Genomic DNA, 16,313 nt, shown 5'->3' on the forward strand with positions numbered 1-16,313 from the left:
ATTAAAATTAGACTGTTAAACATACATTCTATACATTTATACGATGATAAAATTCAAGAGTAACTGCTAGAACAAGTAGCTAGTAAAATGGGAACAAGAAAACAAACAAAAACCTCAATTAAGAATCAAGAAAAAAGTTTGCAAGATGAATAGATTCTGGAGATTGGTTGCACAACAATGTACATGCGCTTTACACTACTGAACTGTACACCTGAAAAGTGGTTAGCATAGAAAATTTATATTTTATATGTATTTTACCACAATTTTTTAACCAATGCATAAATGAAAACCTTAATATATGACAGAAGCAACATTGCACATCACTGGTGAAAGGTGGGCCTTTTAGTAAATGAACAACTGGTTAGCCATATGGGAAAAAGTGAAATTGCATCCTTATCTTACGATACACAAAAATAATTTCTGATGCATTAAAAATTTAAATATGAAATACCAAACTTAAAAATTTTAAGATGAAAATTTAGGAGAGTTGTTTTTTACCCCAGATTTCTTATATAAACCAACAAATGCACTAACCATAAATATATTAATAAATTTGACTACATTAAAACTAAGAATTTTTGTTTATCAAAAGATCCCATAAAGAAAATGAAAACACAAGTCACTTACTGGGAAATATCTATAATATATATAACTGATAAAGGGTTAATATGCCCAGGAATTTTCAAGAATTCTTACAAACCAATAAGAAAAACACAAAGAACCCAACAGAAAAATGTACAGAGGATACTAAGAGGCATTTCACAAAGAAGAAATATAAATGATAAGTGGACACATGAAGATACTCAACCATCAGTAATTAGAGAAATGCAAATGAAGAACACAATAAATCATCATTTTAGACCTAAAATATGAATTCAGACTAGATTGGCCAAAAAGGATATATGTAGTAATGTGAAGTATTGTTTAATATAAAAACTCCTATACACTATTGCTGGGAGTGAAAATTGGTATAAGCACTGGAAAATAATTTGGCATTACAAAAGATAGAATAGCTGCATTGCCTATGACCCAATTATTCTATCCATGTTTGTGTGTGTGTGCATCAGGATATATGTTCAAGAATGTTCATAGCAGCACATTTATAGTAGCTCTCAATTATAAGCAACCAAAATGTGAACAAAAAGTTAGATAAATAAATTGTAGACTGTTCACATATGGTGTATTATATAGCAACTAAATGAATATCTATACTACATGGACGAATCTTAGAAATATTAATGAGTGAAAGAGGCCAAGTGCAAAAGATTGCATGTACCATTTTACAAAGCTCAAAAACAAGCACTACTACTGTATCGTTTAGAGATACTAATATGTGATTAAAATTTTTTTTAAGTAAAGGAATGATTAACAAAATTCAGAACAGTGGGGGCTGGCCCGGTGGCTCAGATGCTCTGTGCTCCTAACTCCTAAGGCTGCCGGTTCGATTCCCACATGGGCCAGTGGGCTCTCAACCACAAGGCTGCCTGTTCGATTCCTGAGTCCCGCAAAGGATGGTGGGCAGCGCCCCCGGCGGCTAGCAACGGCAACTGGACCTGGAGCTGAGCTGCGCCCTCCACGACTAAGACTGAAAGGACAACAACTTGACTTGGGAAAAAGTCCTGGAAGTACACACTGTTCCCCAATAAAGTCCTGTTCCCCTTCCCCAATAAAATCTTAAAAAAAAAAAAATTCAGAACAGTGATTACCATTTTCAGGGATGTGAAGAAAAAGGGATACCCAGGGTCATGCCACAAAATAGGTAATGTTCTATTTCTTAAGTTAGATGGTAGGTTCAGAGGTGTTCATTTTATTATTTGTGTCAAAACTTATATAATATTACACTTATTCTTTTAATCAAATGAAAAAAATCTTTAAAAGAATACCTGTTTCCTGTACGATATTAAGCAAATCACTTAAAATTCTTTATCAATATAAATCTGTTTCTTTTCAGCATTATCCTTTTCTCAAAATATACTAAAAGGATTTTTAATATTAAAACATTAAAAATTGGCAAAATACTTGTTACTATAAATCTGGATATCAGATTCTCATCCTCATTATATTAACTAAGCTTGGCTGAGTAACCCTACCTTTAAATACATAATAGTAACCACTAATATCACTATATTTTATTGCAACAAATAGAACATCTGTTCTACGTTGCAAATATTAAACTGACCATGAATTTAAATGGATCTATACACAACATTGCTTGAAACTTCAAGAAACTTCAAGAAAAAAGTAAAAATACATTAACCTAATTCAATTTATAGCTTTCTCTGTTAGTCTTTTTTATTTGCTACATCAGCAAAAGGTTGTTTTATTTTTAATTACCTCCATTTCTGTACTGAAAGCAAGACTTAGGAATATTTCCCAGAAGGATTTCATTCTGTATTATCAACATATTATGTACTACATCACTGAATATAATTTATACTACACCATAAACCACTCCTTTCTGTTTTGCATTGGCTAGTATTAATTCCCACAATTTTCTTATTTGTTAATGATAGGCAAAGTACACACAGAGAGTGGTTTAAACAAAGTGCTTTTCTCTAGTGCTTGAGTATTATTTACCTTATTGGATGGTGTTACAGTGTTCTAGCTACTAATAAATTTTATTGATGTTTATAATACTGTTTAAGTGTTACACAAAGTTCTTATGAAAATAAGTTTAGCTTGTCCATCCATGCTTTGAAAGATAAAATGACATTTTAAAAAATTATTAAAGCATTATAGAAATTTTCTGTTACAATTGTTTAAGAATGTTAATATCAGCAAGACACAATAAAAATGTCTGTATTTTTAATATTTCCATAGACATTCTCTTATTTCTTCATATTTCTTTTTCAATAACATTCACTTTTAACCAAGTCCTTTGATTAACTTTCCAAAAGAACAAGATTGTGAACTTCAAAGCCTCAAGATTATGTTTTTTCATTACTAGCTATTAATCAAATGACATACACCAAAACAATTCTTAAAGTTTTAAACCAACTTTTTACACATAAAATATACTATTACTGTAATTCGTTACGAATGCTTTCAATATACAAATTGATTCAGAAAAGCCTTTAACAATCTATCCATATATTCTTACCTTATTTAATTCTTCTCTTTCTTGTTGTAATGTTTTGATTTGCTTTTCGTAAGTCTTGATTTGTCTAAAGGCATCATCTAGTTCTCGCCTCACAGAATTAGCTTCTTCAAGTTGTTGTTCCAAGTGACTTGATTCTAAAAACAGAAGACAATGTTTCTTTTACTATTTGTATAAAGACAAATGCCTGAAACTAAGGTTTAAAACAACTACATTTTTTGAAAAAAAGTAAAGTATTCTGAATTTGGTATTAGGCTGAACGACACCACATAGCACTAAATGCTGATAAGTTTCACTATAAGATGGTGAATGGCCAATGCCAGTGTGACGATGTACAAAATGTACGTGCAAATGCCTTACATATCTACTGGAATAAAAATATCACACTTCTAAAAACAGTGCCTTTAGAACCATTAAAACTTAAAACTAACAAAAAAGAACAAAACCAAACCAAACAGACAAGTGTTCCTCTCCTGCTGGCTGGCATTCTTGTGCTGATGTTAGTCAAATTATTATAAGATGGTTCTGTTTCTAATATTGTGGTTCCACATCACCCAGCCTGGTTTCACTAGTGATGATCTGAAGAATAAACTCTGATTTCTAAAGTAAATATTTGAAAACCCCTACTAAAGGTCAGTTCCTGTATTTTTCAGATAAAAAAAACTAAAGCTCAAGGATGCTGAATAACTTGCATAAGGTAAGACAGCTAAATGAGTATCAGAGCTGAGACTACAGACCAGAAATTCTTGCTCAAAAAGTAATGTTATTAAATAATGTTTAACATTATCAGTTTAAAGGAGTTAATATGAAACAATAAAATTATTAATTTTAGAATATGCTTAAATAATATTTAATGAATTGCTGTGAAATGCTCTTGGCGTCAATTTACAAAACTGAAGCCAGTGAAAACAGAAATCAAAACACATTCACTGTTAATTTTGTTCAGGATATTTTCTGTTCTTTAAAACTTTGTTCCTGACTGTCATCATCAGCCTCTTCTGGTAGCTTGCTAGAAATGCAGAATCTCACGCCCCACTCCAGAACTACTGAATCACTCTGTATTTTAACAAGATCCCCAGGTGATTCATTTGCAAATATTCTATGATTCCACTTGATAAAGGTTCCTAAAGTAGTTAATTTCAAAGAAACAAAAAGTAGAATGGTTGCCAAGGGCTTACTGGGTAGGGAATGGGGAGTTATTGTTTAATGGATACAGAGGTTCAGTTCGGGATGATAGAAGGTTCTGGAGTTGGTGGTGATGGATACACAACTCAGGAATGTACGTAATGCCACTGAACTACACACTTGAAATACTTCAAATGACAACTTTTATGTATATTTTATCACAAGAAGAATAATGAATGAATGATACTGAAGGGATGGAATGGAATCAAGGGCATCACTGAGGCCTGCCCACGATCGACAACAGAGAGCTTGGGAGGAATACTAGAAATGTTCTCTGAACATGATTTTCACTGTTTCTATTCCGCCCTTGAGAAGTGACTAAAAATAATGAGTAAAGAGCAGTACTACAAGCACTGAGTTTAGGGAAATGGTAGCAGTAAAAATAGATGAAAGAAAGCTCAATCAGTAAGAGTTTAATGGCAACCAGTGTTCCCAATGAGGGTGACTATTTCCAGGGACCATTTATTTGTATGTAAGGGATGCAAGTGAGCACATTACAGCATTGCCTATAAAGACACAATGTAGAAAGATACCTTAGAAAGTGATCAGAGAAGGTTTCTAAGAGTGAGGTTTTCTTTAGTCATTCACTCACTCATTTACCAACAAATAATGACTTAGGGTTTTTTATATGCCAATTACTATTATAGGAACTGGATGTATATCAGTGAATAAAACAGTCAAAGTACCTGTTCTCAAAGAGCTTATAGTCTAATGATGAGGGGAGGAAACTAAAGTGATATACCAACAAAAAATATGTCAGTGGTGAAAAGTATTATAGAAGAATAGAAGTTTGCCAGGTGAAGAATGTTTCCAGTAAATAAACCAACAAAAATGAAGGGAGGGAGGAAAACAGGGAGGGGAAAGAAAAGAAAAAACAATAAATATGTGAAGAGGTGACTAGATGGACCTAAAAGTCATTTGCTACAGCTGGAATCAGAGGCTGAGAGAGTAGCAACAAGAGATGAAGTTGGAGAGGCAAATACATGCAAGGTAATGAAGAACCTTGTAACCAGAATTGAGAAATTTTAATTTAATCCTGGGGGTAATGGGAAGATATTTAAGAATGTATACTGAATCTGTGATGTGATCAGATTCACATGGTAAAAGCTTACTTGGGGGACTTCTGCTTCCACAAAGATGGAACAGATGTATTTCCCATTGTCCCCATCAAGTAAAACTAAAACCCCTGGACATTATGCATAAAACCAAGCAAAGAAAACTGAAATTTGTATAGAAAAAGGATGACCAGCTAGGGACAATGGAACCTGACACAGTGTTGTCAGGAACATTGGAATGTCATAGGGGTAAGTTCCCTGGGTTTTCTTTGGGGTTCATATTTCAAAGACTTACAGCTGAAGAAGCTGGCAACCCACAAATACCAACAGGGGCGGAGAATAAAAGCCCCAACAAAAGCCTACTCTTTCTAGCCTAAGGATCAGGAAAAGCGGCAAACTAGCATGACAGAAAATTTTTAGAAAATAACGTTTCTCAAGTTAAAGACCACAGAAAAACAAACAAACAAACAAACAAACAAACCAGTGGCCCCACAGCCAGCAGTTTCAGCAAAGGGGGAGTGAGGAGCTCGATTCCCAATCACTTGAGGATATAATGAAGTGCCCAAACACACCACCAAGGTAGCCAGAGAAGGACTGGTAGGGGCCAGAATGTTCAAACCCACTGGCTGGTAACAAGCCCCTTCCCACAGGCAGTGTCAGTGGAAACCACAAGGGAACTAGGACTCCCCCCTCCACCCAGCAGGATCTGGTCCTCTCCCCATGGGGGTGGTGTCAGAAGAGAGTAAGAACTTTTACCATCACCCACTGGTAGTAAAACAACTCCCACCACAGTATTAGTGGAAACCAGGTGGGGGGCTTAAATCCCCAACCTGTTCCAGGAGTAAGGAGGAGCCCTTTTTAGGTTGTCAACAAAGACCAAATGGGGAAACTCGACTTTTACTCAAACCTATCAGTAAGGAGACAGCAATCCATTTTCTACTGCTGGGGTAATATCAGGAAGAACCAGCTAAAATGGAAGGTTTAAATAAGATCCAGAGTTATCAATTGAAAATCACTCATCCTACCAAGAACCAAATCTCAACCTGAAAGAGAAAAGAAAATTCATAGATGCCGACACTGAAATAACAGAGATGTTAGAATTATCTCTCAAGACATTAAAACAACTATGATAAAAATGCTTCAATGAGTAATTATAAATATACATGAAAGAGATACACAACCAGAAGACCTGAGCAAAGATATATATGAAGTCTCAGCAAAGAAATGGCAGATTAAAGAAGACCAAAGTGGAAATTTTTAAAATAAAATAAACATCTCAGTAGATGGATTCAAAGGCACAAAGAGGGGATCAAAGGAAAGAATCAGTGAGCTGGAAGATATAACAGCAGAAATCAATCAATCAAACAACAGATAAAAAACAGAATGAAAACAAAAATGAACCGAGACTCAGGGACTTGTGGGGGTGTGGGATGATAACAAAAGATCTAACATCTGTGTCATCAGTCCCAGAAAGAAAAGAGAATTTAGGCAGGTCTATAAAAATACTCAAAGAAGTAAAGTCTAAAAACTTTCCCAAATTCAGCAAGAGACATAAACCTACTGATTCAAGAAGATAAAGAAATCCCAAAGAGAACAAACCCAAAGAAATCCATGCTAAAACACACCATTAAACATCAGAAAACTATAGAACAGAAAAACCTCGCAAGAGCCAAAGAAAAACACCTTAGATAAAGGGGGAAAAAACTCAGAATGACAGTGAATTTCTCCTCAGAAACCATGGAGTCCTAAAGGAAGTGGCATGTTTTTCTGATGCTAAAACAAAAGAACTATCAACCCAGGATCCTATGCCCAGCAATAATATTCCTTAGGAATGAAGGGAAAATTAAGATATTCCCAGATGAAGACAAACTAAGAGAATTTGCTGGTGGCAGGCCAATCTTTAAAAAATGGCTAAAGAAGTTCTCTAAACAGAAAGCAAACAAGAAGGAACTCAGCAATTTCAGGATGAAAGAGCATGGTACACAAAGATGAGTGAATATCATGGGATGCTTTTCTCATCTTAAGTTTTCTAAATTATATTTCATGGTTGAAGGGAACATTATAACCTTTAAAAACTGCAGAGGAAATACTTAAAACAATTCTATAATAAACATGGAGCATAAATAGTTGTTATTAACATAAAAATAGACTGCTCTCGCTATACACTTACTCAGATCATGTGATGCCTCTAAACCCTATAAAAGGTTCCCATTTCACTCAGAAAAAACAAAGCCCTTAAAACAGTCAGTAAGACTCCATTGATCAGGCAACAAGCCCTTTCTACCCCTTTACTTCTCTAATCTCCTCTCCTTCCATTCTCCCTGCTTGCTCATTCTACTCCAGCCATGCTGTCCTCTGTTTTATTTGAACTCACGAGCCCGTTCTGACTCTCTGGCTTTTGCACTGGCTGGTCCTTCTGCTTGGAACATGAGTTCCTTACTTAACTGCATGGCTAAGCCTCTTACCTCCTTCAAGTTTCTGCTCACATGTCACCTTCTCAATGAAGCTTAAACCTGGACTACCATACTTAAAATGATAAAACTCCTCATCTTGCATTTCCAACCCATTCCTCTTATTCTGCTCTATTTTTATTCTTATTTGCTTCTAGCATCCCAAGAGCCTAAGACAACACCTGGGACACAGTAGGTGCTCAATAAATATCTGTTAAATGAATGAAATAAATAAATGAATGGATATAATAAGTATGTCAATAGTTGTCAAAATTAATTTTAATCTATCTCATAATACACTGAAAAATGAATTGTTACAAAAAAAATAAATTTTCACATGCCTCATGCCTGTATGATGTCATTCCCTTATCTACACCATCCTCCACCCTCACTTCTAACACGCTTTCCCCTACCCATGTTTTGCCAGACAAATTCCAACTAAATATCCCAAACTACTAGGTCTTCCAAAAAAGTAGTATTTGTTAACTTAAACCTGGCTTAGGTCCTCTTTCTATGTACTCTCCATGTACCTGTGTTTATTTTTTTTATAGCCTTTTCACATGTATTGTAAAAACTATCTCTTTTCCATAACAAAAAATGAGCTCTTGAGAGCAGAAACCATTCTTATTTGCTTTTCCCTCACTGGCATATAGCTTTTATCACATATGACAAGTACTCAATAAATGTTTTGTGTGTGAATAAAACATTTTTAAAAATCTACTAAATTAATAGTGAATCACAGAAATTTACCTCTTACTTGTTTCCTTAGTTTTTCAATTTCTTCTTTTAAGGTTTTTATTTCTAAATCTTTGCTTGCTGTTAGCGGACCATCAACAGTTGAATACTGCAGAGCTTGGACAGTCTGTGTTGACTCTAAAAAAAATAATAAAAGACAAAATAAGAATGATGGCCATATTTTAAACATTATTAGCAATATATCTCTTTCTAGAGAAATCCTTGTAATTCCACTGGTCAAAACATGTACCCAATGACAAAAAGCATGTAAACACACTAAAATTAAATTACACAACTCCATTGTATGTCTTTAAAATCACAATGTATGTAAGAAGGAATCTACCTTCTAATACGTGTAATTTCAAGTTTTAAACACTGCTGATGCACGCTGCCAGTTAGTCAACTATTTGGCCCCTTTTATCCTCGTAGGGAGTGTCACCATGTGATATGCCCAAAACGTCGTATGTCAGATGATGTATGAAAGACTAAGTCTGGTGCATGCAGGGAGATTTAGAGATATGAATCTATATAATATGCAGAAGCACTGGTCTTCAGCATTTCAGGTATGAAAGTGGAGGCCCACCTATAGGTGACTTTGGCTCAACAGTTTAGTTACTCTGCTGTCTTATGGAGGGTTCTCCAACAGTAAGTCTCTACCTCACCATGAGTTTTTATTAGGACAAATCAATACTGATGCTTTATATTACAGTCATGCACCGCTTAATAATGGCCACATGGTCCAAGAAATGCATTGTTAGATGATTATGTCATTGTGCCAACATCACAGAGTATACTTACACAAAACTTGATGGTACAACCTCCTCCTGTAATTGTATACACGTTATACTTTCATATGACTGGTAGCACAGTATGTGTGTTTACACCAGCATCACCACAAACACATGAATAACGAAATGCTCTACAACGTTACGACAGCCATGGGAAGTTTTCAACTCCAATATAATTTTATTGAACCACTATGGTATACCAGGTCAGACAATGAAGTTCGCAAACTTGTTGCAATGATGTTGGTAACCTTTTTTGATAACTGAGGGATTATTCATTATGAATTTGTACCAACTGGACAAACAGTTAACCAAGTTTACTATTTGGAAGTGCTGGAAAGGCCACATGAAAAAGTCAGACAGCCTGAACTTTTCACCAACAATTCATGGCTCTTGCATCACGACAATGCACCAGCTCACACGGCACTGTCTGTGAGGGAGTTTTTAGTCCGTAAACAGATAACTGTATTGGAACACCCTCCCTACTCACCTGATCTGGCCCCCAGTAACTTCTTTCTTTACCCAAAGATAAAGGAAATATTGAAAGGAAAACATTTTGATGACACTCAGGACATCAAGGGTAATATGACGACAGCTCTGATGGCCATTCTAGAAAAAGAGTTCCAAAATTACTTTGAAGGGTGGACTAGGCGCTGGTGTTGGTGCATAGCTTCCCAAAAGGAGTACTTCGAAGGTGACTAGTGATAGTCAACAATGAGGTATGAAGCACTTTTTCTAGGATGAGTTCGCAAACTTAATTGTCCAACCTTGTATGTGATCCATTGTTGATTGAAACAATGTTATCCAGCGCATAACTGTACTTATTTATATATTGCTTATATATAACTTATTACTTATATAATGTATATTATTAAATATATTACATGTATATGTGTATATATATATGTGTTTTTTTTAAACTCCAAAGGACTGTGACCTTCAGTGGATGGAGATTTTCTAATTTATTTTCACCACCTGTAGAGAAATAACATCATGACCATCATGCACAGTTGTCAATAAATATTTGTTAATTTGAATTAAAGGTGTAAGATACATCACCTTGTGCATCCAGCCATGATCTACACCTAATAAGTATTTCTTTGAGTATAAACATGCTAAAAATTGGTGCTTATTCTATTTATTGTTTTTAAAAGAATATCCTTTGTTTATTTTAAAGACATCTACGTTGGGAGTAGAAAATGAGGAGACATAAAAATAGTCTGTGGACATCAGTAGGAGCTCTTTTTCCTCCTACACCCCACATACTGCAAAGGAAGAGGTGGGGCAGGGGTCCTTGCTCCTCTTTGTTCTGTCCTCCCTGCAAGTCCCAGGTCTGCTACGAAGCCCATTACTTGTTCATTATAGTTATCTACTGTCTTTCTTTCTCTTTGAATAACAATTTTACACACTGTTTACTATCCCTCTTTCTGTTACAACGCTTTTTATTATTCTTAGTGACTTTCACATAAAAATTGACAATCTACCTGAAACGCTAGCTTCTCCGGCACACAAATCCCCTATGGCAGGCTCTGCTGGGTTTTTATTTCCCTAGCAGCTATTCCTCTCTTCTTGCTTGTAAACCAAACTCAGGTATCAGGCTACAATGTGCACAGGTAAGTGGGCCCAGCCAAAACTGAGGATTCTATAGTCAGTCATGGTTATCCCATCCCACGTTATCAGTATTAGTTAAGAATTAGTATGTGACTTGGTTGCAACTAATAGTACCTTGAGAAAAAGTCCACTGAGGAGGCGTGGCTTCATGGAAAGGTTTTAATCTCTCACTAAGTAAGAGATGTACGAAAGAAAATGAAACTTCCTGTTTTGGGGGTTGTAGATGTGTGAAGACATGATGTCTGGAACTATGGCAGTCCCGTGGAATCAACAGGGGAAAGCCAATACCATCACAGAGACGCTAGCCCTGACATCAGCACTGAAAACTGTCCACTTCTGGCTTACGTTGAGATTAAGCCGGAATCCATATTATTTAAGAAATCTATTACTTGCAGCCCAAAACAACCCAGCGGATAGACTTCTCTCCAGCACAACCACCGAATCCACTGGTCGTCTCCTAGACCTCTGTGAACTTAGAAAAGTGCTTGTGTGTCTGTGGTGGCGGTGAGGTGGGTAGTAATGACATAGTGCTAGGAGACTGCTAGAGATATTTAGTATCTGGGGACAAAGTATCTGGGGACTCTGTCTTAGAGTCTCTCACATCAAAGAATTACCCTGCCCCAAATACTTGAGAAATGCTACTGCATACTTTGTCATTATTAATAACTGTACAGCCTCCCAAGTCTTGATTTCGAATATACCACCCTCTGATTACGTCTTATGCTTACAGCTCACACTAGGGACCACTACAGTAAGTCCTCATTCTCACCAAGAATGTCAATCCACTGTTGCTAGCACTTTTCTCTTTTCTTCCTTATTTGCAGGTTAGATTCCTTGGTCTGTGACTACAATCCTGGTTCGCCTGCGCACCGTGATTTCTTTGCCCTGCTCTCCGTGATTGTGCTTTGCCTAGAAGGCCCCCATCTTGGCTAACTCCTGTTCTGTGCTTTCCCCCTAGAAGGTGAATGTGGCTGAGGAAAACACTGTCATCTAAAATTCATGTCTCCTAACCTGAAATATCTTGGCCATTGATGCCTGACAATCCTAAAATATTTCCTTAGTCCATTTACTCTTCTCTAAACTGACCATTCCACATCTTTTCTTTTTCTTGTCAAAATCTAATACATTCTCCATCTTCCTTATACTCAGCTGATGACACTACTTTGTATTTGATTTATTACCTGTCTCCTCAAAGTAGAATGCAAGCAGTGCAAGGGCAGGCATTTTTTCTTTTTCTGTTATTACATTCCCAGTCATATGCAGAACAGTTTCTGGCTCATTGGTGCTCAATAAATAGCTGATAAATGGCTGAGTTGGCTTAAATGTTAATCTATGTCATTGTATAAAACAGGTGTTAATACCAAAAGGCAATGATCTTATATTTTCATTGGGTTTGCTTTATGCAAATTATACCAATCACAGGTAACAATACTCTCTAAGAATATACTGAATAATTCGAACCATCAAAAAAACCTGGGACATAGAAATTTCTCATTCAGAATAAGATGGAGTAGGAAACAACAGGTTACTGTTCTATCGCTCCCACTGAAAAAAGTAAAAATATACTACATAATTTGCAAAAATCTTATTTTTACAAACATCATGTATCTGGGAAAGCAAAGAGGACTAATTAACCAGAGAAGGATGAGCCATAGTGAGTTGAAAGGGCTACGACAGCTGCCTATTACCTCAGAACCTTACCCCATTCTGTGAGGGGGTTTAGGCTCAAGTTTGCCCTGAACTGAGGAATATCAGGCTAGGAAAAAAACCCACCATAAATTCTGGAGAATAGGTAGAGCTGGTATAACAATATGGAAACCTCAGGATCCCTAAATATGTGGTGCTCTTGTCCTTATACTATATTTGTTGTATCTGGGGGCTGCATGGAAGTTAAGGAGCTTCTAAAAGTCAGACTGAAATATTCTATATTGGAGTATTCAGAGGCAAAGGCTTACTTGAAGAAGAAGGTCTGTCTCAAACACATGGCCAGTCTTCCCATCAAGACATGTGCCATACTTGGAAGTGCCATGGGGTATAGGAGGGTGAAGGGCAGAATAAATCTCCCACAGTTTACGGAGTAAAGGAGAAAGAGCACCAACCAAGCTCTATCTTGTTCTCCCTTCATGACATTTGAAACCAGAAGTAGGTTGAGTCTAATTAAATCTGCAAATCAGCCTGTCCTAGCTCAATTTCTAACTAGACAATGAAAGGGAAACCCTACCTGGAGTGAAATAACACAAACATCATTCTCTCTGTTATTTTTATCCATAATATTTGTCATTCAATAAAAATTATGACACATTTGGAAAAGCATGAAAATGTGATCAATCAGAAGACAAGAACAGAAATAGAGACAGGACCCCCGGATTATCCAGGTGTTGGAATTACCACCCAAGGACTTTAAAATAACTATTATTAGTATATTAAAGAAAACAAAAGAAAAGATAACCAAAAAGATGAAAAATGTCAACAAAGAACTGAAAACGGGAAGAAAGAATCAAATGGATATTCTTAAACTAAAAGAGAAAATAGATGAAATGACGACTTAACATCAGAATAGACACAGTGGAAGACAAAACTAATGAACCTGAAGGCAAGTCAATTAAAAATATTCAAATTAAACACAAACAGAACTAAGAACGCGAGGAACAGGACAAGAAATGTGGGACACAGTCTAAGATACACATTGGAGTCACAGAAGGAGAGGTGAGAGTAAATGGGGCAAAAGAAATATCCAGAGATTACAGCTTAGAATTTTCCAAAATTGATAAAAGACACCAGTTAAGATTCCAAAAGCAAAAAAAAAGAAAAAACAAAAAAGATTCCAAAAGCTCAATGCATCCCAAACATTCCAAAAGCTCAATGCATCCTAAATATTAATATAATACTTTGTATTGTACTAATACAAAGTAAACTACATCTAAGCAGATCATAGCAAAACTGCAGTTAAAGAAAAAAACCTTAAAAGCAGCAAGAGGGAAAATAAGATACATTCAAAAGACTACAGTTAACAGCTGGCTTTTCAAATATAATGGATGTCACAAAACAATGGAATAACATCTGTATAGAATTAAAGAAAAAAAAACTGCCAAGCTAGATTTCTAACACAGCAAAATATCCTTTAAAAATGAAGGCAAAATAAACATATCTCAGACAAACAAAATCTGAGAGATTTTTGTCACAAAACACATATATCACAAGAAATACTAGAGGAAGCTTTTCAGATTAAAGAAAAAATTATTCCAGATGGAAACATGAATCATTAGGGAGAAAAAAACAAAGGGTAAATATGTGGGTAAATAAAAAGATATTTAAAAAAAAATTAGTAAGTAATAAAAATTTAAACAATAAAACAAATTTATCAATAGGTTTACAACAGAGAGGTGAAATATAGAACAATCACACAAAGAGTTTTTGTAAAGTTTTTATACTGTTTGTGAAGTGGTAGAATAAAAATTATTTTTCAAAAAGACACATAAAAGCCTAATAGAAAAAAAATGGGCAAGAACCTTGAACAGGGACTTCAGAAGACTGATTATCCAAAAGGACACTAAATATATGAAAAGATACTCATGTCATTACTTACTAGGGAAACACAAATTGACATCATAACGAGACACCACTATATAGACATTATAAGAGCTAAAAGTATAAAAGCTACCAATATTAAGTTCTGATGGGAATATAAAGCAAACAACACTCATGCATTATTAGTGGAACTATCGATACAATCACTTTTGGAAACGCTTCGACAGTACCTTCTAAAGTTGAAAATACTCTAACCTATGACCCAGAAATCCTACTCTTAGGTAGACATCCAAGAGAAATAAGTTCATATGATCACCAAAATAATAATAATAATAATAATAATAATAATAGTAATAATAATAATAATATTCTCAGAAGCTATGCTTGTAATAGTATCTGGAAATAACCCAAATAGTCAACAACAATGGACTAGATGGTATGATCTGCATGTTTGTGTCCCTCCCATATGCATATGCTAAAATCCTAACCCCCAAAGATGATGTTATTAGGAAATGGGGCCTTTGAGAGGTGCTTAAGCCATGAAATTAGTGCCTAATAAAAGAGAACCCTTGGAGAAAGGACACAGCATGAAGGTACTGGCTATGAACCCTCACTTGACCATGTTAGCACTTTGATCTTAGACTTCCAGCTTCCAGAACTGTGAGAAATTTCTGTTGTTGTTAAGCCATCCAATCTGTTGTATTTTCTTACATAAGCTAGTACCCATTAAGATATTGGATAAACAAACCTTTTTTGTATTTATGTACAATGTAATACTCATCAGCAGTATGAAAAAAAACTGAAAAACAACATGTTGAGTGAAAGAAGCCAGATACAAATGAGAACATACTGTATGATGCCATTTACATGAAGTTCATGAACAGGTAAAATGAATTAATGATGAAAAAATTAAGATAGTGTTTCTTTCAGGGTGGTGGCTTACACAATGGCAAGGGGCATGAGGAAACTTTATACTATGCTAGAAATGTTCTATATATTGATTGTATATTAATGTACACACATTTAAACATTTATGGGGCTTATACTTAAGTAAAACACTTGCACACTTTATTGTATGTATAGCACCATTTTAAAATCAAAGCATCATGTGACATGAGTCATTCCTTCTTTCTATCCCCTTCGATTTACAACTAGTTCGACATCCATAACCAAGCAAAGTGCTCTGTACAGCACACCAATACACCTGAGAGATCCATCCATCTGCACATCCAAAAGTTGTCAGACTGCACCTCAGAGAAGGCTACAGAGCCAAGGGCGTTGCAGCAGAGGTGGTAGCAGCAGCAACCTCTCTAGCAAAGGTGGAAAGTGAGAGTGGTGAGTAAAAGTCAGCCTGACCATGAGGGCTGCAGCTGGATGGACCCCTTGGCTCTTCAGCAATACCCCAATTTCTGAGAAGAGACCTCAGTGACGGGAGAAGGAAAAGAACAGGAAGAAGGCAGACAAATACAAATGAAGAACAAATTTCCTGCTGTCTGCCCACAGTCCTCTGGGACTCCCCCACTCTAGGGTCCCCTCCATTGGGCCATAAACACACCCAAAGCTACAAGTCTAAGCATACACCTCCCCCCACTCTGCCATCATCATATTTAAGTGCACTCCAAACTTGAGAAGTGAGTCAGTTCCAGTAAGAGAAACCAAAAACTTGTGCTATATCGCCACCTTCTGGAAAACAAAAGAAAGTTTTCTGATTGCCAACCTGTTGAATTTAGAATCAAAGTAAACAAAGCCTTACCCACTAAGTAAGAGAAATGTTTGCTACTTTAAATGTAACAGCAGAGGCATATTTCATGAAACACTGAAAAATCATGGTAATACAGCATCACAAAAAGAAAACAATTCTCCAGCA

At 35.8% G+C, this 16,313-nt stretch overlaps 1 protein-coding gene across 1 annotated transcript in view; it reads right to left on the bottom strand.

The window, feature by feature from the left end:
• Positions 1-16,313, bottom strand: part of CDC42BPA (CDC42 binding protein kinase alpha) — a 296,719-nt gene that overhangs the window by 77,428 nt on the left and 202,978 nt on the right. The window contains exons 14-15 of the mRNA XM_081039105.1: positions 8,538-8,660; positions 3,101-3,234 (exon numbers count right to left, since the gene is read on the bottom strand). Coding sequence (XP_080895231.1) covers positions 3,101-3,234; positions 8,538-8,660 — 257 coding nt within the window. The remainder of the gene's footprint in view (positions 1-3,100; positions 3,235-8,537; positions 8,661-16,313) is intronic.

The sequence above is a fragment of the Rhinolophus hipposideros genome (genome assembly GCF_964194185.1).
Source record: "Rhinolophus hipposideros genome assembly, chromosome: 26".
NCBI classification, from domain to species: Eukaryota; Metazoa; Chordata; class Mammalia; order Chiroptera; family Rhinolophidae; genus Rhinolophus; species Rhinolophus hipposideros.